The sequence below is a fragment of the Leuresthes tenuis genome, unplaced genomic scaffold (genome assembly GCF_036924035.1).
Source record: "Leuresthes tenuis unplaced genomic scaffold, fLeuTen1.0.hap1 SCAF_11, whole genome shotgun sequence".
NCBI lineage: Eukaryota > Metazoa > Chordata > Actinopteri > Atheriniformes > Atherinopsidae > Leuresthes > Leuresthes tenuis.
In genome coordinates this window covers 22651057-22675878 of record NW_027325365.1, presented here as the reverse complement: position 1 = coordinate 22675878, position 24822 = coordinate 22651057, and the positions used below count along the sequence as shown (strand labels likewise).

The 24822-nt window shown below is 45.0% G+C and overlaps 2 protein-coding genes across 6 annotated transcripts; one reads left to right on the top strand and one right to left on the bottom strand.

Moving 5' to 3' along the window:
- The first annotated feature begins 1764 nt into the window (after positions 1-1764).
- On the top strand, positions 1765-4098 carry LOC140318674 (POU domain, class 3, transcription factor 4-like). Its single transcript, XM_072396481.1, has one exon. It carries the CDS (start codon positions 1780-1782, stop codon positions 2866-2868), a length of 1089 nt encoding a protein of 362 aa, XP_072252582.1. The 5' UTR covers positions 1765-1779; the 3' UTR covers positions 2869-4098.
- Positions 4099-10232: 6134 nt separating this feature from the next.
- On the bottom strand, positions 10233-24455 carry rps6kal (ribosomal protein S6 kinase a, like). Of its 5 annotated transcripts, none has more exons than XM_072396115.1 (22): positions 24084-24455; positions 21553-21612; positions 21322-21438; positions 21157-21238; positions 20960-21040; positions 20757-20836; positions 19904-20010; positions 18894-18931; positions 18658-18800; positions 18478-18548; positions 18276-18364; positions 18045-18109; positions 17537-17639; positions 17272-17396; positions 15870-15992; positions 15510-15599; positions 15268-15426; positions 15016-15177; positions 14809-14885; positions 14555-14672; positions 13536-13676; positions 10233-11505 (listed from the first exon to the last, which is right to left on the bottom strand). In XM_072396115.1, the coding sequence occupies exons 1-22, from the start codon at positions 24087-24089 to the stop codon at positions 11380-11382; spliced, it is 2163 nt and encodes a 720-aa protein (XP_072252216.1). In that variant the 5' UTR covers positions 24090-24455; the 3' UTR covers positions 10233-11379. The 5 variants fall into 5 exon arrangements, with proteins under 5 accessions (XP_072252216.1, XP_072252215.1, XP_072252217.1 ...); XM_072396114.1 differs by having other exon boundaries at positions 24063-24454; XM_072396116.1 differs by lacking the exon at positions 24084-24455 and adding an exon at positions 24063-24078 and having other exon boundaries at positions 21553-21747.
- Between the last annotated feature and the right edge of the window lie 367 nt (positions 24456-24822).

Sequence of the window (24822 nt, the reverse complement as noted above, 5' to 3'; positions counted from 1 at the left end):
TTACACTTAGAAACTTAGACTATGGAGAGCAATACAACCCCCTCTCCATGTCCCTCTCCATGTCTGCTTTAAGCGCCTCAAAACCACAGACTTTATCTTTGCAAGGACACAAAATTATGTTCAATTGTCAGTTGTTTTTTTTCTCTTTTTTTTTATTATGAAATCGCATTAAGTAAAATTCCAAACTTGTACATCTATCAGTTTCGCGTAGAATTAATTCAAAGCATGAGACGGATTTTTAATTTTTCCTGAATCAATTAGCCGTGGCGTGTCATCCAATATGACACGTATGAAAAATGCAGTTCTTCTTAAAACGTCGCTGCCACCATTGTGCTGCAACTTTACTACAAATAACGTCACTTTCACCAACACCCCCCTCCACCACCTCCACCCCTTTTTTCTCATCCCATAACGTCTCAAACGAAGCAATCCAGTTCGCCGAACTAGGCCACTAGAACAACATTTCCATTCACATCAAATATTCAGCCACTTTCAGCCATCATTCAAAGAGGGAGCATCGAGAATTTACGCGCAGGAATACGAGCGAGAGCAAGACAACAAACGTTTCCCTCTGATTAATTATTTTTCCATCCATCTACAAGCCTATAAACTGCCCTGCATGACGCTTTACAGAGCGGAGAAAGCCCCCCCTTCCCCGCCTACTGCCAGTGCCTGTCATTCCTCCCGTTACCGAGGCCCTGTCCTCCCTCCAGCGGCTTCAGTCCACACTTCCAGCCCGCCGGTCAGATCACCTGCTCCGGCCTGCTCTTACCCGCTCACGTCTCCACCAGGCAGCTCGTGGCTCGTCTCGGTGCTCTTTAATGACTTTCTGGTGGCTGCAGCCGTCTTTTATTTCTCCTAAATGTATGAAAATGTATGCAAATTTAAATCAAGCTTAACCTGGGAGCACGAGCAATATGTTTAATGGAATTTCAAACCAATAAGGGGACTGTGACGCAGCCGTCTAATGGCAAATACAATTACGCAGTCAAGTTAGCTCGGAGATATGTAAATAGATATTTAAAAACTCTGAGATGAGTGACAAGTGGCTGGACTCTAAATAAAAGTGGATGTTACGTTGTAAAAATGTCAGGCGAATTCAAACCAGCAGAAAACAGAAAACACTGGTCTGTCAGAGGAATTTTGACTTTTCAATATCTTGTAGATTTATTTTTAGAGACTAAACAGTAGTAATAGCCTCATTCTCATGCGTCCATTTCCAAATGATTCAGGGTTTTTAGAAACCGTGCGTAAAATAATGTGCGTAAAACACAGTTTCCACAAACACTTGAGGAAATGTTCTCTTCAAGTTAATAATTAGCAGTGAGAACTGCTCTTAGTTTGATTGTATCCTTCTAATTTAAGTGTTGGCACGTCTAAGAAATGCCATTGCGCTTTAATCTCTTTCTTTGCACGCGCTCGAGGGTGACAGAAGCAGCAATAAACCCGCGCGTAAATCAGTTGGAAACTTTAATTAATAAACAGGAACTGCGCTCCACGATCACATCATTCCACAGCCAGACCCAGTGGACCAACACTACGACACACTTCCGGTTCTACTGCTTGTAACCCTTCCCTGCTCGCTGCTTCTCTTCCAGAGGCGGAGGTTTGGATATCTGCGTCGTCATTGGTTGGAGATGTGTCGTCAGTCGGACTGTGAGTGGAGCTGTAGGCTGTCAGTCAGCGCCGGGGCTGCTGCCGAGACTCCTGAGAGAGGGAGATGTCAGAGTCTGAGCCGCTGCCTTGCTTCAGTAGCATTAGTGGGGTTCAGCAGCCAGCATGGCCACAGCTGCCTCCAGCCCCTACACCCTGCTCAGCTCCAGCTCCATGATCCACGCGGACAGCCAGGCCATGCAGCCTGCTAGCCCCTATAGAGGACACCAGAAACTCCTCCAGAGTGACTACCTGCAGAGCGTCCAAAGTAACGGACACCCACTCGGGCACCAGTGGGCGAGCAGCCTGTCTGAGGGCAGCCCCTGGTCGACCTCCATGGAGCAGCAGGACGTAAAACCAGGCCGAGAGGACCTGCAGCTCGGCATCATCCATCACCGCTCTCCGCACGTCGCACATCACTCTCCTCATCACAACAACCACGGCAACCACCCGGGAGCATGGGGGACTCCGGTGTCCCATAACTCCTCCATCACCAGTGGGCAGCAGATCAACATCTACTCCCAGACGGGCTTCACTGTCAACGGCATGCTGGACCACGGCGGGCTCACACCTCCGCCCAACCCGCAGGGCCAAGGCATGCACCCGGGCCTCAGAGACACTCTCAGCCCCGAGCACAGCGACCTCGGCGGGCACCACTGCCACGACCACTCCGATGAGGAGACGCCGACCTCGGACGAGCTGGAGCACTTTGCCAAACAGTTCAAACAGAGGAGAATCAAGCTGGGCTTTACGCAGGCGGACGTGGGTTTGGCTCTGGGCACGCTGTATGGTAATGTCTTTTCCCAAACGACCATCTGCAGGTTCGAGGCGCTGCAGCTGAGCTTTAAAAACATGTGCAAACTAAAGCCGCTGCTGAACAAGTGGCTGGAGGAGGCCGACTCGTCCACGGGCAGTTCCAGCAGTATAGACAAGATAGCAGCTCAGGGGAGGAAGAGGAAGAAGAGGACGTCCATTGAGGTCAGCGTGAAGGGAGTCCTGGAGACGCACTTTCTCAAGTGTCCCAAACCCTCCGCGCAGGAGATCACCTCGCTGGCGGACACGCTGCAGCTGGAGAAGGAGGTGGTGCGCGTGTGGTTCTGCAACCGGAGGCAGAAGGAGAAGCGCATGACGCCGCCCGGGGAGCCGCCGCCGCACGAGGGACCCTATTCTCACAGCGGAAGCGCGGGGGACGCCTCCTCGTGCCACGATCTCTGACCGAAGCCTCTGGAGGGGATGACCCCCCCATCCCAATCCAACATTCACACTCACACACAGCCGGCACAGACACTGGAGCGCAGGGACGCGCGGCGGCACCTTCCAGCCTGCTCGGCAGTCCCGGTACAGACTCCTCCAGCTGCCTCCAGCACTGAACCACAACAACAATAACAGAGATACCTGCTCAGCCTTCGTCATTGTCTAACTGTCACGAGGGGCATTACTCCACCACACATCACATTTCAGGGTCAACTTCTGGAGCCCGCCAGGTTGTTTTTCTACATCACGGATATGAATACAAAAACAAAAAAAACATGTGCCTATAATTACCTACCAGCGCCTTTGGTTTGTGTCACCGTCTCCACATCAGCTCTGTAATAACTAACGCGGAAACTGATGTTTCTTTTTTTTTTTACTTGTTTTGGTTTGCTTCTGTCGGACGTCAAGCAAATGATGAGGCTGATCTCACTTTCCTTAATTGATTTATCGCAGCACCAGTGGCCATTTTCACTTTTTTTTTTACCATTTTACAGTCCACCTCACGCTTCCCTCGGGCTTAGACTTCTCACCGTATTTACATTTATTATTTTTGTAACATACTCGTAGTTGCCAGCCTGTAATTATTATTATTATTATTATTATTATTATTGCATATGCAAACATAGGCCGTCACTCCAGTTGTAGAGGTACTGCAACATAAATAGCACTTGCAGGATTTTGTATTCAGCTCCTTCCTCGCGGCGGCCTGTAGCTTCCAGCTGTTTATGAATCCTTTTTTTTTAATTTTATTGTTTTTCTTTTTTAAGTTGATTTCAATCATCTTCGACCACATAAACTGTGCGGACTCTGAAGCAGAGCCGAGAATAGAGAGAAGGGGTTTTTTGACGACGCTACACACCTGCCTATAATTTTAAATGTACGTTCAGTATCAAAAAGAAGAAGAAGAAGAAGAAAAAAAGAGAAACAATTTTTATAATCTCAAATACTCCTGTTATTTGGTTTATTTCCTAAGTCATTTTTTTCCAATATTGTACAGTTTTTTATATATCACCCTTTTGGAGTCATTAATTTAAACAGAATGCTGTTAGTTATTCGTGCACTTAATCAGCAACGTTTGGAGGAAGAAGGAATAGATGAATAAGGACAAAACAAACAATATTTTCTGTAAGATCGAACTGTTTCGGCGGTTTTTTCTCCAAAATTTCGGTGACAGCTCAAGCAATTATTTATTTTCAGTATAAAACTTGTATTATTATGTTTTTTGAAATAAACAATGTATGTTGTAATAAACAGTTTCTTGCTACAACTGACTGTCTAAAAAGAAAATTGGACGTGTCCAGGAGTCAGAAATGACCCACATTCTTCTTATTATTATTGTATTCAGGCAAGACGCACAACAAGACCAGTTTCGTTATTTCAAGAACGCTTTTGAAATGTAGAACTTTAAAAAGATTGACTTCATTCTGTGACTGAAAGCATTAGTCAGAAGTGCAAATTGCAGGTTGATAACTTCAGTGACTGAAAGTGTGTAGGAAAATCCTTATATGCCTTATGATAACATTTGGAGATGTTTGATAATTTTATACATAATTTTTATTTAAATCAGCTCAAAAGTGGCATAAATAAATAAAGGGAGATCTTTGAGTTTTGCATTGAGGGATTATTTTGTTGCTACAGTGAACAACACTCTGATATTGAGGCAAATACGACTGTGAAGCACACAGAGACGTTTTATACCCTCAGAAACTCGTTTCTGCTCTTTATGTCGCTGCGGTCGTTCACCTGCAAGTTGCGCTTTAACCACGTTGAGCTTCATTCACATATTCATTTACACACGCACACACACACACACACACACACACACACACACACACACACACACACACACACACACACACACACACACACACACACACACACACAAAGGGATATTCCTCAAGCAGCACAGCGTCAAAAGGCAAAACTTTTTTTTCTATGTCACCGACAGCAGTAAGAACAGCACCGTGGACTTTGTGGATCACAGAGAAACTGAGCCGCTTTCTCCCGCAGCTCCACTCAAATGTTATTGTCCGGGCCCTCTGCCCTCCTCAATCAGACATGCGTGATTTATCGCCCGGGCCGCTGGGCCTGACAGCAAAACACAATGACACACACGCTGACTCAAACGCACACACACACACTCAATCAGAAGCAGATGAATCTCATTTAAAAGACTACAGCTGTGCATAATAGGCCGTGGAAGGGTGAGATAGAGCAAATATACGAAAAAAAAAATGTGCCTCGAAATAATTTTTAGGGATGGGGTGGAAATAAGTCTCGCCGTGGAAGCAGCGCAGTTTTAAGTCATTCAAAAATAGATCCGGGGAGGGAGGGTGAAAGAGGAGAGAGAAGAGAGGAGAGGAGGCGGAAGGGTGCTAGGCCTTGCCTTGAAATGGAGAGCCTGACTGGAATACTAATGTGTCTGAATTTATGCATCTCCTCAGTCTGCAGCCCTGAGAGGGGGTGGGAGAGAGAGGGAGAGGGAGAGTTGGGAAGGGAGGAGGAGGGAGAAAAGGGTGTGAGGTTGGAGGTGAAAGGGGGCGGTTATGTAGAAGAAGAGGACAAGTAGAAAACCACGGCCGATTGATTCCATCCACTTATTTAAGTTTGAAATAATCCCTGACTTCTCAGGGTGGGAAGAAATTAGGCTGGGCAGGGAGAGGAGCCAGAGAAACAAGCCAAGGTAACATTAACAGCTAAAGGGTGGTGGTGTGTGCGAGGCGGGAAAGGAGGAGGGGGGGGGGGGGTGACTTGGGAAAACAATGAGAAAGTATAACAGGTGCGGGATGAAAGTAGAGGCATTAAAAGATAAACTTCAGCTAATTATTTCAGCAAAATGCTTCGGTTCAGATGACTCAGCTCTGCACTCTGGCAAATAATTGAGCTCCTGAATCAGATTCAGCGGTGATCGTGGACTGATGATCAGACAGGACGACAGCACAGAGGCAGAAGTGGTGGGCTATGTGGCAGCAGCTCTGGAGGATGAGCGGAGTTGTTTGCTGGCAGGTGGGGGGGATGATGGGAGCGGTTGACTCGCACCTTTCTTCGCATCTCATCTCAAACCTTCTGCTCTCTTTGAATTTCTTCTGTGTCCTGTTTCAAAGACTTTGGATGAAACTTCAGATGATAAAAGAAAAAAGAACCCAGCAAATTGTTCTACATAAATGGTTTCCCAAAGCTTTTAATAGTGTTTACCCCCCCCCCCCCCCCCCCCCAAAAAAAAAAACACCAACAACAAAACTCTGAAGGTCAATGAAGTGAACTAATGCATCAGAATAAAAGAGCCGTAACCACAACGTTTCTGGGAAGGCATCAGTGAGTCAATAAGACACTGATATACTGTCTGCAGTAAAACCGGCAAGGTAGAGGGTCAAAGAAAGGACACTCAACATCACATTTCTCTTTAATTAGACAGGAGCAAAGCAAAGAGCTGGAGTCTGTTTGCTGAACACAGACATGAAGCAAACAGCAGCCACACATGACAGGGCATAATAATACTGGAAGCGTTTCGTTCCTGAGGATGTTTGACCGTTAGATGCAAATTATGTCTCCTCTCACCTTGAAATGCCCCAAACTGTGCACTTTACATGACCCCTGAGTGTTCTACCGACCAAGGCTTCCGACAAGATATAACTGCGGGCCATAAATGGATTTTTCACCTCCATGTGCTCTGATGTGTGCCGTCTCAAATGAATGATTCCCTGCATCTTAAAGATGACCAGCGATTGCCTTCGATGGGTTGCGGGCTGTGCGCCCACTTCAGACAAACTCTGGCCTGAAAAGGAAAGGCGGTTCAACAAATGAAAAGAAGCAAAGACAACGTAAAGTTAAGCGAAAAATGAATGAATCCAAACATTAACTTATTTAAGACGTGAATAAAGGCAGTTGAGGAAATTCTTTTCTTTTTTATGTGGCATATTATGTTTCGGAATTCGCCTCAAAAGCTGAAACAGTTTCACCTTCATCTAAATAGAGGAACCCAGAAATTCTAACAAGAAACTCTGCAAAGATTTACAAAGTGGTGAATTATTTGATCACGGCAGCCAAACTAGTTTATTTTTTGCAACTTAACCTAAAGACTACAGAGCGACTCAGCTGGCTGGTGTCTGTCAGATACCACCAACTCACGAATAAGTCCTTAAATCAGAGCTTTACGAGACGTTTATTAAGCAAAACGTGCGAAGAGTTTTTTCTCCTCCACCCAGAGAGAGAGATGCTTAGATTTAACTTGGAATGACAGACTTTTTTACGTTTTTTTTTTTTTTAATCCCAAACTGCATATTAGAATTGCACAAACACACGCTTTTGGCAAAGCATTTCACACTTGTTGCAAAGGGTTGATTTCAACACTTGCACAGTGAATGTTTTCGCTGTCTTAACTGAGTGGAGCCTCTGAGACCTTGCATGAACCCTGGTGTCGCCATTATCTTTAATACACCGATGCTGTGTTAGAATTAATTGTAACAGCTGGCTCTCTGATCGCGTCGCTCCTCTCTGTCGAGGCTTCTTTACAATCGGTGTGACCGTTAAAGCCACACCGCTGGTTGATTGCTCCATTAAGGAACACAAAGTGACGACCGCAACTTTGCTGCAACTCTGGATGTGATGCGAGGCGGGCGCATGTGGTGCAATTAACAGGTCATATATTTTTAGAGAACGCGCTTAGAGAAGATGTGTCACCACGCTGCCTTCGTGTCTGTAAACACGCACACGCGCACGCGAACAAGAGGAGACGGGCCTGTTTATGGCACAGAGTGAGTAAATCACTGTGTCTGATATCTTCATTTGAGACAGAGGGCTGATCACTGCTCGTCCTGCTTGTTCCACATTAACTCATTATCACACACGCTCACTCCATTAATTCTCTTGCTTTTATTAGCAGCAAGAGTGGATCTACACACACACACACACACATATGCTGATGGCAAGCACTGTCTCTACCTCATCTGACAGCTAATGGCTTCATTAGGAGCAGCGTGTTAATTGGCTGACTTTGGGGAGATGCTCGTTAATGAGGATAAATAGATTCACACCTGAGCTGGGTGCTACCAATCCACAAGCAGCGGTGCAGCCTGAAAATGTGACTGCAGTACTTTGTTATGGAGTGGGAAGTCAGCGGAACAGAGCTCCGCGTCCTTCCTCCCTGCCCAAACCGTGGTGGTGTTTTCCCTGCCAGGCAGACTTATTAGCCGAGTGGTTGATTAGCACCAGGAGGCCAAAACAAAGAGCAGTATGTCAAAGCAATTAGCCCCACTGTTTACCTCCCAGCTCCTGGGCTGCCTGCAGAATGCGTCTGATCCAGGGGAGGAAGAGGAGCACAGTTAGTCAGCTCAGACAGTCGCAGGAGCGGGACAGCAGCTGGTCTCTGGTTCCAGAGTGTGTCTCTGTGTGTGCGCGTCTCTGGGAGCAGGCCTCGCGCCTCTATCCATCTGCTTTCCTGCCCGCCGAGATCTCCATCCTCTGCTGTCTGGTCATGACAGCTCTGACACACACACACACACACACACACACACACACACACACGTGCACAAACAATTTTCCCCTTTACACACCACTGGTTAGACGGGCTCATATTCCCGAGGGAGCTGTGTGGGACGCTGAACAGACAAAATGGAAGCAGGCGAGACTGATCATTTACATAAGGATAGGACGCAGGCCCGTGGCAAGCTGTGTCTTCAACTGTAACTTGTGCACTGGAGAGTATTACCACCTAGTGGTAGCTTCACCCCCCTGCATTTAATTTATATTCCTTAAAGGGTATTATTTCAATAGTTTGGTTTCATCCAATAAGAAATTTAAAAAACTATTAACACTAATGCAATCAGAAGCCCCGAATCCCAACAATTTGGGATGTCGTGTAAAGGGTTGATGGAAACAGAATGCAATGACTTGCAAATCCCATCAACCACTAGTTTATTCACAACAGAACATCGGAGACCTTACAGAATGTTGAAAGTGAGGGATTTTACTATTTAATGAACAGCATCAGCTCATCTTGAATCTGTGCGCAAGTCAAGGCGTGAGAGTTTACTTACGTTTTCCCATATACTAATGCGGGCCACCCGAGGGGCTGGGCGTGATGATGGTCGCCAACTATGTTGGAGACATCAAGGAGAGTCTATGCATTCGCCACAAGCCTTTGGTGGTGGTTGTTGCAGGTGTGTCTAGTCAGTACAGAATGGCCCTACACTTTGTGAATGGTACAGTGACAAGCCCATTCTACCTGAATAACATCATTAATCCAGTCATTGTGCCCCTGCATGAACAACACAGGCCTAATTTCATCTTCATGGACGACAATGCTCCAGCTCATCGAAGTCGCATCATTGGGGAACGGCTGCTGGACACTGGGGTACCTCAAATGGAGTGACCTGCACTATCTCCAGACCTGAATCCCATAGAAAACCTGAGTCGCTGTATAGAGGCTTGTAACTGTACCCCAGAACCTCAATGACCCGAGGGCCGCCCTTCAAGAAGAGCGGGCTGCCATGCCTCAGCAGACAATAAGTGGGCATGTGAACAGCAGGAGACGTCGTTGTCAAGCTGTGAATGATGCTCAAGGGCACATGACAAGTTATTGAGACAATGACATTTTTTGTTGTGGTATACCCTCCACTGTTGTTGGCTTTTGTTTCAGTAAATTGTTTGAGATCAGGAAATCACCAGTGCATGCTTCTCCTTAAATGCTGTACTTTCATGATATATCATCACTGTAGCGTGAAACTACGTTTTCCAGCAATTTCACCTGAAAGCCAAATTATCCTTAAGTTTTTGTGAGTATCATTCCTTAAACTCAATCTCCCAATTAGATAAACATTTCCACAGCAACATGCCTTTTGGCAAACTCTGAATGTGTTTTGGGCTTAAAATGGCGATTTGGAGCTCTGCAGCTCCTTCAGGGTTGCCTTTGGCCTCTTTGTTACCTCCCTGGTTAACACTCTTCTGGCTTCATCTGTGGGTCTTAGAGTTCTGCTCTTTCTTGGCACGGGCCCATAGGGCCCCACGAGAGAGTCAGTTTTCAGACGGTCACTTCACCAACTTCCTAAAATCCAAAATACTAATTTAATGTACGGGTTGCAATGCAACAACATTGTTGATAATGCAACTCAAAAAGTTGAGGTTTAAAAACCAAGTTAAGCAAAACAATCAGAAAAAGGTAAAAGACGGCACATGTTGCTTCACCAAAGACAAGTGGAGACAGAGATTTAGTGCCGCTCTACCACATGCAAACAGCTTCTCACTCATCCTGTTACTCAGACGAGGAAATCATTTTTGACTTTTTCTCTACTTTGTCAGTAATAATAGACAAATTAGACCACAGCGGATGCATGTCAATAGTGATCTTTAATGTCAATATATACAGAACTTGAAAGAAAAATATAATCTTAAAAATCAAATGAAATAAATACAATATCATACAATTTCCACAATGTCTTTTTGAAGAGATAACCATGGAAATATTTTCTTTATTTCAGGCTCTCTGGTTCGACAGGGTGCGTCCCGTCCCCCCCAGAGAAATACCTACATCTCCCTCACATGCTCTTCATCTGCACCGTCAACTACATTTATTTTTATATATATGTAAATATATATATATATATTTTGCAAACAAGACTTTCTGGTATCACTACCACATTGTTTCACCTTCAGATTTGTGGCATATCCATCTGCCGCTTATGCAACCTTTGTCGAAACATTGTTAGGATCACAAAAATAACAGGAGTCGGACAGAGAACTCGAAGGGAAAAAGGAATACAGGTTCTGTCCAAACATGCATTTATGTTCCGAGAAGTGCTGCTAAATGATTTTGATCCTGAGGGACTTTTTAAAAGCACCACAAGTGCCGTCGTGTCGTTTAGAGTCCTTGGTGGGAAACAGTCGTAGATGGACCTCAATCAATATCATCTTGCCAGCACCTTCCACATAAACCATAAGTTCCCTTTGAAGAAAAAGAAAAGTTCAAGAGAGCAAAAGCAAACATGGGAAGGAGAGAGAACTGAGGAGGAGGATGCCAGAGTGAAGATGAAGAGCAGTGAGGGAGGGGAGCACAGTTTACCAAAGCAGCTTTGAATCAGCCAATCACAGTGAAGGAAAACATCAGCTGGTGTGTTTCTTCCCCACATGGGGGAGAAAGAATGAAAGGCGAGGAGGGCAAGTGCATATGAAAGCTGTGGAAATAAATACAAGTCTGTCTCCCCAGCTGTAACAGATATGTGAGATTCCCATCTTCTTCTTCTTCTGTGGTTGAATTCTTCGCAACCAGACCTCGCTCTGCGTGAGCGAGTTTCTGAGTGTGAGTGTGGATGCTGGATGTTTCAAATAAATATTCTAAAAAAGAAAAAAAAAAAGAAAAAGGGAGACAGTAGTTTGGACTGGTTAAGACTTGGGTCTGAGTGTCTGCATGCGCATTTGTGTTTTGCGTATTTGAATCTGCGAGAGTGAGGCCAAAACTGGAGGGCGAGCGATGTGCGTCTACATGTCTGTTGAGGTGAGTTTCTTCATGCTGCGTCTCTGGGCTAAACTGGACGCTGCAACGGGCTCCAACACCGGCTGGCTCGTCTTCTGACTCAGTGCTGAATAGGTGGCAGCCATGGCTCCCTGGAAAGCAACAGAGTGAACACTGACTTAGCTACGTGCGGTTAAGTCTCGCCACATCATTTCAGTCAGGTCGAGCTCCGGACTTTGACTGGAACACAGGAACACCTCGATTCTTTCCATTCTGTTGAAGACATATTGTTATTGGGATCACTGTGCTGTTATGTGACCCAGTTTCAGCCAAGCAGATCCATCATGTTTGACACTAGAATACTTTGGTATACGGGCCACAGTCATGTCACCCAAACATTTTCTATCACTGATACTGATCAACATCTGCAGGTCATCTGTCGTTTTGAGAGAGAGAGCCTAAAGCAAGTCTGTGAGGGTGCAGCAGCGTCATTGGAACTTTTTTCTTTTATTTAAAAACACACCTGACCAGCAAATTGCCAAAACTTCAGCTTTTCAGAGGTGCTCACACAAACTGATGATAAGTTAATCAAATATATTGATTAGCAGCCCCTGGCTGATACGTTCCCTCTTAATCAATATGGAAGCGCACATAGATTTTCAGAGACTGCTTCTGCATTTTGGCTTACCTCGATAAATAACTAATGACAGGGTGTAAAGTGGCAAGTGTTGCTCGTCTAAGGTTATATTCACCTAGTTTAAGCCGACAGCGTCACTACAGAGTAAATATCAAAGCAGAGCGTTGGTTCATCTATTGGGCAACCAACCATCCAGCAGTAGATGCAATCCTTTTTGCATCTACTGCGGGGAAATTCACAATTATCTTTGTGCTATCAACATTTGGGAAGGGGGTTCTTCTTCAGTTTTTGCTTTCACCGGAAAATCTGCAAGCTGTTCTTGCTTAATGATCTGATCAAATTCGGGGTGAGTTACTTTTATCGTGAGCTCATTCAGCAGAGCATTGCGAACACCATCTATGACAGAACTGAAAACAAATATCTGTGTCTTGGTACAGTCGCTGAGGGACGGGACTGTAAAACACCGACGGTGAAGATCCAAGCCGGAGGACGCTGCAGCGAGGCCTTGAGCACACATTTTAGCACAGAGTTCACCAGCATGTCTGTTGCTGCCATTTCAGATCCCTTCAGATGCTAATTTAAAATCAACACTGCAGGGTTTGTGCGAAGTCATCAGCGGTCAACGAACGCATCACAGAACTCCCTTATCTACTGGTGTGTTCACATCCCCATAAGAGGAAAAACACCCTGAACTCTCCCAGCAGTTACCAAGCCTTCCCACTTCTCCTTCTTAAGTTTGATCAGACCACATTTTCCAGCATCGCCTAAAAGTCCCTCCCAGTGATGAAGAATGTTGCGTGGGTGATCAGCGTGTAGCTGCTGCTTTCTGCTTATAAGAGGGTCTAAAACATCCGACTGAGAGGGAACTCAAAGACCTGGTACGAACGGCACCACTCCGCTGCGAGTGCTTGACCCTGCGCAGGGAGCAGAGGGAGGTTAAAGGAGAATGGCTCCGTTGTTTCAACTGTAACCTTTTGTTTCTTCAAATGGAGCTGCTTGGAACTGAAAAGATGTTGGATTTCAATGGCAAAGATTTCAACGTCCAGCTCAAAGCTTTCGGTGACATCAAAGTTCCTTTTATTCCTCATTCTAAATGTGCTACAATAAAGCCACGACAAAAGAAGTTATTTCTTATTAGCTGCCCGGCAACAGTGTTGTCAGCACTTGGTCAAAATACCGTAAAATGTAATAACGACACAATACAAGACACAAGATGAACTGGATTCAAGGAAGCATCGAATCCAAATATGTAGCAAGATGAGTCAGAAGTATATCAGTGTCTGGAGTGCAGGGCCTGGTATTATCATAATATGCGCTCTGAAGTATATGAATCACCAAAGACACTTGTTATTCAGAGACAGCGCGCGGGTATGGTATCAGGTAGAGTCGAGCACCCGTCTTCTGATGTTGTGAAATTATGCAAAAAAGACTGAAATAAGTGTCACGACTCATGAGGAAAACAGCGTGGTTGCTTCCACCCAATAACTTGTGCTGCGACCATAGAAACGATCGCGTGCGTTTTTCTTTGTCATGTCACTGACTCACCTTGACGAGATGGGGCGCATCGTGGCGTGTGAGCTGGAAGTGTGGTAGTGTGTCTCGGCACGTGATCCAGGAATGCTTTAGAACCTGCTCTGCTGTGTATCGCTGGTGAGGGTCCACATGGAGCATATGGGACAGCAAGTCCTGTAATATAAAAAAAACTTCTCTGGTCAGAGAAGCACGAGTCTGGAGCCTCCGGTTTTTAAACATTAATCTTCCCTATAATCTTTTAAAGAGGTCTTCGGCTATCGCTCTCCTTTAACCACTGGCTGCTTTTCCCCTCATTTCCTTTTTTAGTTCAGTCCTTGTACCTGATTCTTTTTATAGGAATCTCTACTTTCGTTATTTGAGCCACTCAACGCTGATGAATCATTCAAGCATAAAAAGAAGGCTACATAGAACAAATTTCTTTCATCTTTAAATCGTACATTTTTCAAAAGACATGTCATTTGTTTCCATATCTTTAGTTGTGTCTGCAAAAAACAAACAAAAAAAACAAAAAAAACCCCCCAGTTTGATGGGTGTAAAACAGCATTATTGAATAACGAAGCTGAATCCCAAAGAGGAAACTGGACAAAAAAAAGTGGATTCTGAAAAGTGAAGGACATCCAAAGAAGAGCTTTGGGATGTCCTTCAAGAAGCCTGGAGAACCATTTACTGAGGACTAAATTTAAAGAAATGACAGAAAGCTTGTCTAAGAGGGTTCAGACTGCAAGCTCAGAGCAAACATTGACTGTCAAGCTTGTTAGACTCGTACCAACTCCTTATATTTGTACTTTAATTCTTTTCATATTTGCACATTTCAATAAATTGCCGCACCTATTTCCCATCTTCCCTGTGACAAATTAAAAGAATGAGTGGCGGCTCGAGACTTTTGCACAGTACTGTAATTCAAACATATCCTCTACCGGCCAACCATAAAACATTAATAATACAATCAAAGAGGTTGTGAGTTACATTACCTGCTCTACAGAGCAGATGTGGCTTTAAAACAAATTCTACCACACTGCCGGTGTATGTACCTTTGAGGTGTCTGATACAGTATCCCAGTTGCCACCTGTCAAAGAGAACTTCCCCGACCCTATCCGAAGCAGAATCTCCTCTGGTGTGTCGTTAGGTCCGTTGGCGAACGGTGTGTACCTGAAAGAGAGATAAAAAGTAGACGTTGGGAAAAGATAACCCATTACAAAAGAATGTTTCATCTGTGCCCCAACTCTGCAACTGGATGCTCAGTTTCCCATCAGTTATTCCCAATCACTCCTCAACACACTCTTACCCTGCCAACATGGTATAGAGTAGAACTCCAAGACTCCATATATCACAGGCCGCATCATAACCTTGTCGCATTAGTACCTTTCAAGAGACACACGATGAGTATTAACATATAACGATGTGACATTTTGATATCATTCTGCATGACCAGGTGTAGTTCTCTCATCTATTCATCCATACATCTATATCCTATGTTCCAGACACCACTCACCTCTGGTGCAACAAAGTTGGCGGTGTAACAAGGGGTGAGCAGGAGGCCGTTGCCGCCCCGGAGCTGCTTGGCAAAGCCGAAGTCACAGATTCGGATCGAGTCGGGGTTCCCCGAGTCGTCCATGTACAGGATGTTGCTGGGCTTCAGGTCTCTATGTACCACCTGCAGAAAGGGATGAGGAGAAGTATGAGAGAAGAAGACCTCAAGAGCTTCCATCCAGCAGCTTGTGTGCGTGCTGAAGCGTTTCCTCACCCCTTGGCAGTGGAGGTAGTCAACAGTCTTGGTGATGGTGTATAGCACAGCACTGGCCTCTCTTTCAGAGAAAAACTTCTGCCTGAGGATTCGATCCAGCAGCTCCCCACCCTTCATCAGCTCTGTCACCAGGTACACATACCTGCCCTCATCGTACACCTGCAATGTACACATACACTCAGTCAGGTGACGCTCTTCTAGACTCAAAAGTCTTGGAAAGCTCACTGAGAAACACGACTGACGTCTTTCAGAGTGATGATGTTGGGGTGTTGTCCGTATCGCATCAGGATTTCGATTTCTTCAGAGGGGTCCCGCTTACTTTTGTCTATGATCTGAGCAAAAAGAAACAGACAAAATGAGCCGTTGTAAGTCGAGAAAGAAAAAAAAGCTCTGCAATTAAAACTGACAACTGCCAAAGTATTGTGGAAAACTCTCAAGCTGCGCTGCCCTCTACTGGTGTCCAAAACTCAGCACGATTACTCAGCAGTGGACTACAGCAGTGTCGCTATTTACATTTAGACACTCAAACTCAATGAAGGCATCTTCCAGACACCTTCAGTCAGAAAATCAGACAGTTTCAAATTGGAAAAACCAACCGTTACCTTCACAGCATATTCCATGGCAGTAACTCGGTGTACACAGCGTTTACAGATGGAGTAGGAGCCGACCCCGATGTCCTCCTGCAACTCGTACAGATCAGAGAACTTGGCTGAGCCTCCATGCATCTGCAGGGGACACGAGTCATTAGGTGTGACAATCAATCCCGCGACATGAAATGAACAAACTCGTTCCAGCAAAGCGCCTGCCGCCATCTGCTCTTAACGAAACACCGTTTGCATTTGGAGGCCCACCTCTGCTCTACGTTAGTTCACCGTTGGTCCAATTCACCGTGTGCATTTGAGCGCTCATGACGAGGACGGCAAAGAACAACCGTATTGATATTTATGTGTGCGTTTGTTCTGCACAGGGCACAACAGTCGTGACTGGACAATTCCACCTTTTTGGCCAATACACTTCTGCCATCAGCATTGAGATTTCAGATTGTCAGTTAAAAAAAAAAAGAAGCTCTTCAGAAAACAGCCATCAACCAGTGCACCCAAGGATGGAATAGTTTCAGCAACACGAGACGCATTTGTTTTCATATTTACATATATGTCATCTGCAGTTTTAAATACTTATATAGTTGCAATGGGAGGAGCTTTTCTTGGAACCTATGGAGCGAAACGGCCACATGACAAAAGCTGCAACAACACAATTATGCCACTAATTTTGGATTATTTGTAAAACCTAAATCATACTAAAAGATTCCATTTAATTCATTGTTGTACTCAACTGCCCTCTTTACAATGTCCCAGAACCTCCTCAGCGTGATGCATCGAAATGTTGAATTGAAATGACATCTTTGTTTGGACGACATTTCAAACTCAAGGGAAATATGAAATAGGATAAACATCTCCATATTAACCAATATCATCTGATAAAAGAGTGGAGTGACTGCACGGGTTTGACATGTTTGATACCACAGCTGCATTTTCAGCAACTTAAAAGTGGTTGAAAAAGTTCTCATAGTTCTAGTTCAAACTGCAACTCAAATATTTTCATGTCGACATCCCATTTTGTGCCCTGTGGAATTCTAGCACGATTTCATACCGTCAACTCTGAAGTATTTGTGTGACATGTAAGGTAAGCAATAAGGACTAAGGTGCTTGGGCTAAAAGTAGTCAGCGTCAGATCTCCTTCGACCCCCCCCCACGCTGCCTCTGTGCTCTCACACATGACACCGATGCTCAGGGAAGGCACATCAGTCCCAGCTTAAAGCCATATGGGAAAAGGCGTGGCACGCTGTTGTAAAATGGTAAAAACCTTCTAAGAGCAGTGTTGGTGCTAGAGTTTGTACACGTGACTTTTGTAGAACCCCATGAATGCAAATGAATAATGTAACAATCTACATGTGCAAAGGTGTGATGAAGGGCACATGCAAAGTACAAAATGATGCATGTTCACCTGAACTATGGGGAGTATGCTGAGCAGTGGGGAGCTCTTGTTCTCATCCATAGGGGTTGGTGCAACAAAACTGAAGCCTTTGAAGAGCTGGTGGGCGTTAGCACTGGGCGGGATACCTGGGGAGTCTAAATATACAACCAGTTCATTAAGTCAACAGACAAAACATGCAATCACCTGATACAGTTTAGAGTTGCAGTAGTAGTCAACTGCAGTTTCACTGGCTGCTGCTTGTAAGCAGAACATGTGAGTAGAGGTGGAGATGTACCTTTAGGTGTTTTAGCGGTGAACTCTGGGTCGAAGCAGAACGTGTCATCTGGTTTACCTGCTGCAGGCTTGAATGGGGGCTGAAGCTCCCTCCTGTACAATTTCTGAAAAAAAAAAAAAAAAAAACAGGTAGACAGACATATACATGTTAGAAATCAAACCATGCTGCGTGCTGAATGAAGTGTGTGAACATGCTTGAAACAGAAGCCAAGCCCCCTCTCAGATTAACCCCCTCCACAGCTAAGCCCAGCCAATAGCATCCTGCTGGCTCTTAAACACTCACACAGGGCTATTAGTGCACACGCAGCGAGAACTGGACCTCTGCCCAGACTCCCACACACACAAACACAGTTGCTGCGGCCAGGACTGATGGCCACTAGTCATCAGGCCAAACGTTTGGTAGGTGTGAAGCCTCAACAGAAGCTGGGGGAAGTTATGTTTGCGAGTAAGTGTGGATCTGTGAGAAATGAGAGGGAGAAGTGTGTGTGTGTGTGTGTGCGCGCGCTCACATTCCAGTCGATGGTGGAAAAGAAAGCATGGCGTTTGATCTCCTCCACTCCATCGGGCCCTGCCCCTAAAGACACAAATCACTTTGGCTCAGTTAACCTGCCGTGTTTTCAGAGGATCACCACATTCTTTCTCTCAGCAGCATGTAGCTTTGGTGGATGCCAATATGTTGAGACAAGCTTTAGCTAAGAGGTTTGTGCAATGTGACATTCAACGCAACTCATTTTGCTTACCGAGTCTATTAGCGGGGTTACGTTTAAACAGCATTCTGAGCAAACTCTGGGCTTCCAAACTCAGGAACTGGGGCATTCCCAACTTCGCCCTGTGGGGGGGGAGAGGAGCGCAGAGTGACAGGTGAAACACGGACGCTCCGATCCAAACTTGTACGACAAAATGCTTTGAGCCTCTTAAATCATGTCACGCGTAATGACTCACTTGAGAATCATGTTCATCGTCTCATTTCGGTCTTTCCCTTGAAACGGTAATGTTCCTGTCAGCATCTCAAACTTCACACGCAGAAGGGGGAGAAAATAAACAGCGTCAGATGAATCATGTCTTTTCTGATGAGGGAATACGTCCCAAATTGTGCGTATAGATGTGTACGAGTGCGCGTACCATAAGTACTCCCAGAGACCACCAGTCTGCGCTCTGTGTGTGTCCTCTCCTGTTGACCACCTCAGGGGCCATATACTCCACCGTACCACAGAAGGAATAAGCCTTCTTATCAGCATCTACTGACTCTTTACTCAAGCCAAAGTCTTTTGAAAATAAAGCAGGGCAAGGTAAGAAATGGCAAACAGATGAAAAGAACCTCTAAATAACAACAGCTTTGCATCGAGTCAAAAACATACCTGTTAACTTTATATGTCCAGCTTCATCAAGTAGGATGCTGAAAGACAAAAAAAAAAAAAAAGGGTCGTTTTCTTTTTCTTTTAGACGTTAGCTTCAAACAACCGTTATAGCAGAGGCAGATTTCAAGAGATCTCATGCTTTTTGTTTTGTGCATAAACCATAAAAAGTTTGAAGCAGACATTTAGGCATCGCAACCGACGGACCAGAATACGCCACGTTATGTTTAAATGGCAAAGTTCAGTCCTTAATCTTTGTCTTTCAATCCCAGTCAACCAGTATCAGTTGATGTTGCGCTTTGATCCCAGAAATAAATGTGTAAGAACGGAATTTTAATAAAAAACAAAAGAAAAGCAGCCCCCTAACCGGAAAGCACTGTCGCTTTCAAGAGGAAATCTTAGGGAGACCAGCGCAGAATTTAGCAGCACCCGTATAATAAACAGCAGTTCTTCGTTTTCAGTCTGGATAAATGTGCTGAATCGGACAGATCGGTTGATTCCTCTGTCTCCCCGCGGTTAATACGCCCACATCACATTACTCTAGCTGGAAAATCATTTCCCAGACTTATGTTTAGACAGTGAGGGGGGGAGCTGAAGCGCACTGTGTTCAATTAGTTTGCAATATACCTTATAAACTGCGTGAGCATTTCACCTCAAGTCTGGAGGAGGAAGTCTTTTCATTTCCAAACCCAGATCGCCTGCTGATTCCACCTTTAATTGTGGTCACAAAGGTGTGACTATAGTGCCAGACGAGGCAATAAATGATCTTGTAGTTTGTAAAAAGTAAAAAAGCCTAGAGCCCAAAGAGTTTAAGGAAGAGACGGCGACGGTGGGCTGCTTTTTGACACAACTTTATATAATTGCATAATGCACGAATAATACTGACTATATGACAGAAGCTGCATCAATAACTGGAGTCATACAAGCAAAATGACTCGTGCACACCGTCTGTGTGTTGGGTGTAGAGTGGATCTGAGAGTGTGAAAGGTTAAAGAGGTACGGGTTCTTCATACTTCTCTGGCTTGAGATCTCTGTAAACTATGCCCAGGTTGTGCAGGTGGTCGAGGGCCAGGGCCAGCTCTGCAAGGTAGAATTTCACATCTTCCTCTGTAAACATAACCTGATAAGAACTGGACAAATTTACTCTCTGAACTCTGAAGAAAAATTCAGCAGCATAGAGACAAGAAAAAAACAAAAACAAAAAGAAACTTCAATATTAAGTTTCACTTGGCACAAACAAGAGAGAAACAGATGTCATCACTGTCACAACAACAACATTTCAAAACAGGTTACACGATCCAGCCGGCTGTCGGTTCGACACGGCGAGCGGCTACTGTGTCGGTCGCGAGACGCGCTTTCAAAACGAGGTCTGTCTGGAGAACAATCGCACATTGTTCCAAGTACCCTGAAAGCATTTGAAATGAGCTGGCCTGAGCCTCTAAGTGCCAAGTATCTGATGATGTAAAAAGCAAATAACGATTCCAAGAAAAGGAACACGTTTCCGTGAGGAATTTGACTAATAACTGAAAGAGAGAACAGGGAGGAACAAATGACTCGGAGGCGCTTGGGCTCTTGTAAAGAAATGAATAAAATATTGCTGCATGCGAAACTTGCACCTGTTCCATTTGTAGCTGTCATCTTAACAATTCCTTTGGGTTTACAAACGAGCCTCGTGGCATCTGTTATGCCGATCGGCACAAATGTGACTCAAACGCTTGGAGTTAAACAAAAAAAAAGAAGCCAATTCTTGAATAAAGCGGACATGCTGTACTTTTCATTTCAGATGGCATAAAAACAGTGAAAACATGGGAAAAGGCTCGTGCAAGATAAAACGATAACATGGAAGGCAAAAGAGTTTCAGCTTACCTCTTTGGATAAGCGAGTGAATACATCCCCTCCCCTGAGAAAGTCCAGTATTAAATACAGTTTCCCTTCTGTCTGAAAGGCTGGGGAGAAAGGGAAGCAACTGTGACTCTTATTTAACCAAGCCATGGTCATTAACATTCACATGTTTCTGAGAATATTCCTTAAGATCCCAACAAAAAAAAAAAAAAAAACCCTGCTCTTACCGTAGTGCAACTTCACTATGAAGGGATGATTGACTTCCACTAAAATGTCTCTTTCCATCTTAGTGCGAACTCTGTCCCTGACTGGAGAGGCGAGGCAGGAAGGAAGGAGCAGTGAGACAGAAATTCAACACTGTGGACAGAACATTCTGGGAAATCTGTGCCGAGGTGAGAGGAAATCAAAAGCAATGCCACGCTACCTTTCAAAGATGCCTTTTTTAGTACTTTCATTGCATATAACTGACCAGCATCTGGACCCACGATCTTCCTGACGAGAAACACCTGAGGGAGCGGGACACAGTTAGACGGAAACAAACGCATGCGCTGATGGAAACGTTCTGAGTGGAGCGCCGACTTGTCCTCACCTTGCCGAAAGAGCCCTGACCGAGGACTTTGAGCAGCTCGAACTGAGACGGATCGGCTTTCTCGCAGCCCTCTTTCACATGGTGGGTGATGGGAATCTCCTTATACTCCCCGTCATCCTAAACAAACGGCATCAGCATGAGACGAGACACACAAAGTGGCGAGTACGGTTTGTCATGAGTGCGGACACACACAAGGACCAACACAAAAGGCCTTGGGACGCCAGTACTTACACAGTGTGAGAAAGACTCTCCCTCCTCCATGGGCTCGTCCATGATCTGATGTCCATTGACCTGCGGCCAGATCGAGAAATTTTTTTCCCCCTCGGATCAGAATCGTCAGCAGCAAACAGTTTCACAAAGCTTATTCATGCCTGTTTTTCGCTGAGCAGGACCATGACTGCAGCTGCTGCACGCCCACATGTATGACTGAGGACTCAACAGATGAAATCGGTGACTCACATGCAATAACACCACGCTTTCACTTTTCCAAACGAAGCTCCGCTTTTGTTGTCAAACAGTATGGAGTCCATACTTAAATTCCATCCAGCTGTCCGGCTCTCATCTTTTCCCCCATAAAGCTCCTCATTATTAGCATTCTAGCCTAATCCCCAGCCAGTGCAAAAACAACATGTCTGACTGGCTACAGTCAGCATTCAGTCTCTTGAGGACAAAAAAAAAAAAAAGGGCCGGGTTCTTATACAGATCTAGCTGACGGCGGTGGCAAAAGATGACCAAAGAGTCTTGCTTTGGTCTATTCAGAGTTATGCTTCAGAGCCTGTGCAACACTTTGAGGATAAGGTCAGGAGAAAATAAAAAATATAGATATAAAAAAAGAAGCCACATCTGGGTGTAAATCAGACATTTAAGAAAAAAAACCCAATCAAAACCACCGAAACAACATCACCAAAGTCTAAATGTTTGAATTCTGTGGTGAAGCTCGGCCTGCATTATGTATTCAATCCAGTGTGTTTGTGTGTGTTGAATTCCATCAAGACTCTGAAGCGGGAGGATGACTCATAGTGCTACACAAGCCCACTCAGTGGGTGGAGCCACCAACATACACTCGTGCACAGAACAGAGGCCAACAAACCACTTTCCAATATCCTACTGCCACTAGAACCAACCCCCCCAAACAAGGTAAACATTCAAATCGGTCTAGGTAAACACGTTAAAAGGCCAATAAGTCAGTGAACGCACCTCAGAAGGAACACCTTTGTGCATGTGTGAAACCGGAACATATCCAGGCCGGCCAAAGCCAGGGCAGCGCTTGTGTCATAATTCACACATACAGTTTTCACTCCCACCTTTTTGCCGTGGCTCATCGCGGCTTGTAACAGAGAGCAACCTACACTCCCAGCGCAACCAGGCGAGCCTTTTTCAGCCTTTGCAACAACAAAAAAAAAGAAAAGAAAAATGTCTGTGGCCGTCTTCATTATATCATCTCAAATTCGAGGATAATGGGGTTTGAAAGAACCTAATTCAAATAAAAAGATTTTTTTAAAAAAAGCTGATGTAAAGTGTGAAGTGAATTGAAAAGAAAGCAGGATGTTTACATCTGAGCCTCTTCAGGTGCAGCAATTGGTCGATGGCACATTGCAGCTGCGACGGCAAAAACTTTTGGAAAAGGTATTAATGCTTTGAAAATGACGGCATAAAGAGGAACTTGAAGGTTAGAGAATTTGAAATAAGACGTTTCCAAAAGGAAGGAGGGAGCAGAAGCTAATGGACAGTGCTGCCACTTGCCTTTAAACCACTCGCATGCGTCAAACAATGGCTCGGACTGTCGGTGCGAAATACTGCAAAGAATCCCAGAAAAGGGAAAGCATAGGGATGTGTCGGGTTGGCCACATGCCGATGTGGGGAAACTTCTCACCGCGAGGCCCGTGCAAAAGCAAGCCGAACCTTTCCACGATCGTGGCATGATAAGATAATGAGAACTCGTTTGCTTTGTGTCATCGGATTCAGAAACGATCCACAGGAGATAACGTCTGTTTAACATGTGTTCCGTGGTGTTTCGTTACTGACGTAATATGAGGCTAGAATTTCAGTCATTGCTTCACATTCTCGATGCCCCTAATCAACTGTCAGATGTGTAGGTTGCGTTATATCAATCCCACAAGTTATGATGGTCGCTTACAAACCGAAGTTGGTTATTTACAGCATCACTAATTCTCAACTGCCGCACAGTTGTGGAAACTGCCTTGTTAAATTTAAGTCGGCAAATGTTAAAACTTTGAACAAAACGTGGCCAGAATATTTCGCTTTTTGCTAAAAAACACACAAAACACACAACCAGCAATTTATCGAATAGGCAGTGGACATTGAGTTAAACTTGTATTCAAGTTTGAAGCCTGCAAGCTGTCAGCTAGCAAGCTAACACATGCTACCGCTATATGCGCTAAGCTAGCTATGAAGCAAACTCCTCATGAGAGGAATAAATGACAACAAAAGCTGAGAGAAGCTCGTCTGTCATCGGATAAAGAGCTCCGTCGATGTAGAGAATAAATAGAGGCGGTAAAAGCCCAGACACACTACTGTGAAACTAATAAACCCTGGCGGTGCAGCTAAAGTAAACATCTAACCAGCTGTTAGCATGTTAGCATGCATCACGGTGCGCTGCAGGTCGTGACGAGAATTTAAGCTATACCCCGCCTCGCAGGACAAGCTAACTTAACGGGACAACATAAAGCAAAAACAATGCCAAGGAAATTGATAAGCAAAGCCCGCAGTTATCAACTCACCTCACTACTAACGCTGTTTACCTCCATCTTGTGCCAGGATTCCTCTCCAAGTCTAAGGCATCGTAGTCCACCTAGACCCCCTCTCCACGTTGCATGCCTTCCCCTCTGTGGAAGTCCGGCTGATCTGCTTTGATGTTCAGGTGCAGGCTGAGTGGCTGCGGACCGCTACCAGGCCGGGATCCGGGGGTCGGTGCTGGGAACAGTTGATGCTTCTGAGTGGATCATACGCTCGCCGAGAGCACCGCTACCCTGCCATAGATGCGAATATGGCGGCTACTGAGGTACCTGACCGTCAGTGAATGAGAGTTTATTGACGTATTAATGACGCAACTCAGTTAAGGATTTCCCCCGTACAAACTAAAGCAGCAGATATCGGTGATAGAGAGGAGGCAGGGTGGATGTGGTGGCGTGGGGGACTTGGTACGGTGTCATCCACGCATCCGGCGGTGGATGGACCATTTGCTTGCGATTGAAATGGTCACAGGCAAGTAGGTTTCACCAAATGTTGACGCAATTTTAAATTAAAGAGCACAACATGGTGTTCTCCCAGCGAGCCGCAAATCAAATCTTCAGTTCTTCAGGGTGTAAGTTGAATGTTTTTAAAGCCACTGTGTGGTAAGCCAGCCCAGCCCTAATTCAAGTGGAAATAAGAGGCTTAAAGCTCATCCACTTTCTCTTTTGCTTTCCCACCCTCAACAACAGTCTGTTGGTACTGGATATACAGCATAGGACATGTCCCAGTGTCCCACAATACTGCAAA

Bases quoted from the DNA above. Each gene is read 5' to 3' on its own strand.
- LOC140318674 (XM_072396481.1), top strand. From the start codon at position 1,780: ATGGCCACAGCTGCCTCCAGCCCCTACACCCTGCTCAGCTCCAGCTCC.
- rps6kal (XM_072396114.1), bottom strand. From the start codon at position 24,089: ATGGAGGTAAACAGCGTTAGTAGTGAG. The intron at 21,613-24,062 runs GTGAGTTGATAA...ATCTGGCCGCAG, and splicing joins TAAACAGCGTTAGTAGTGAG to GTCAATGGACATCAGATCAT. The intron at 18,549-18,657 runs GTACGCGCACTC...CTGCGTGTGAAG, and splicing joins GGTCTCTGGGAGTACTTATG to TTTGAGATGCTGACAGGAAC.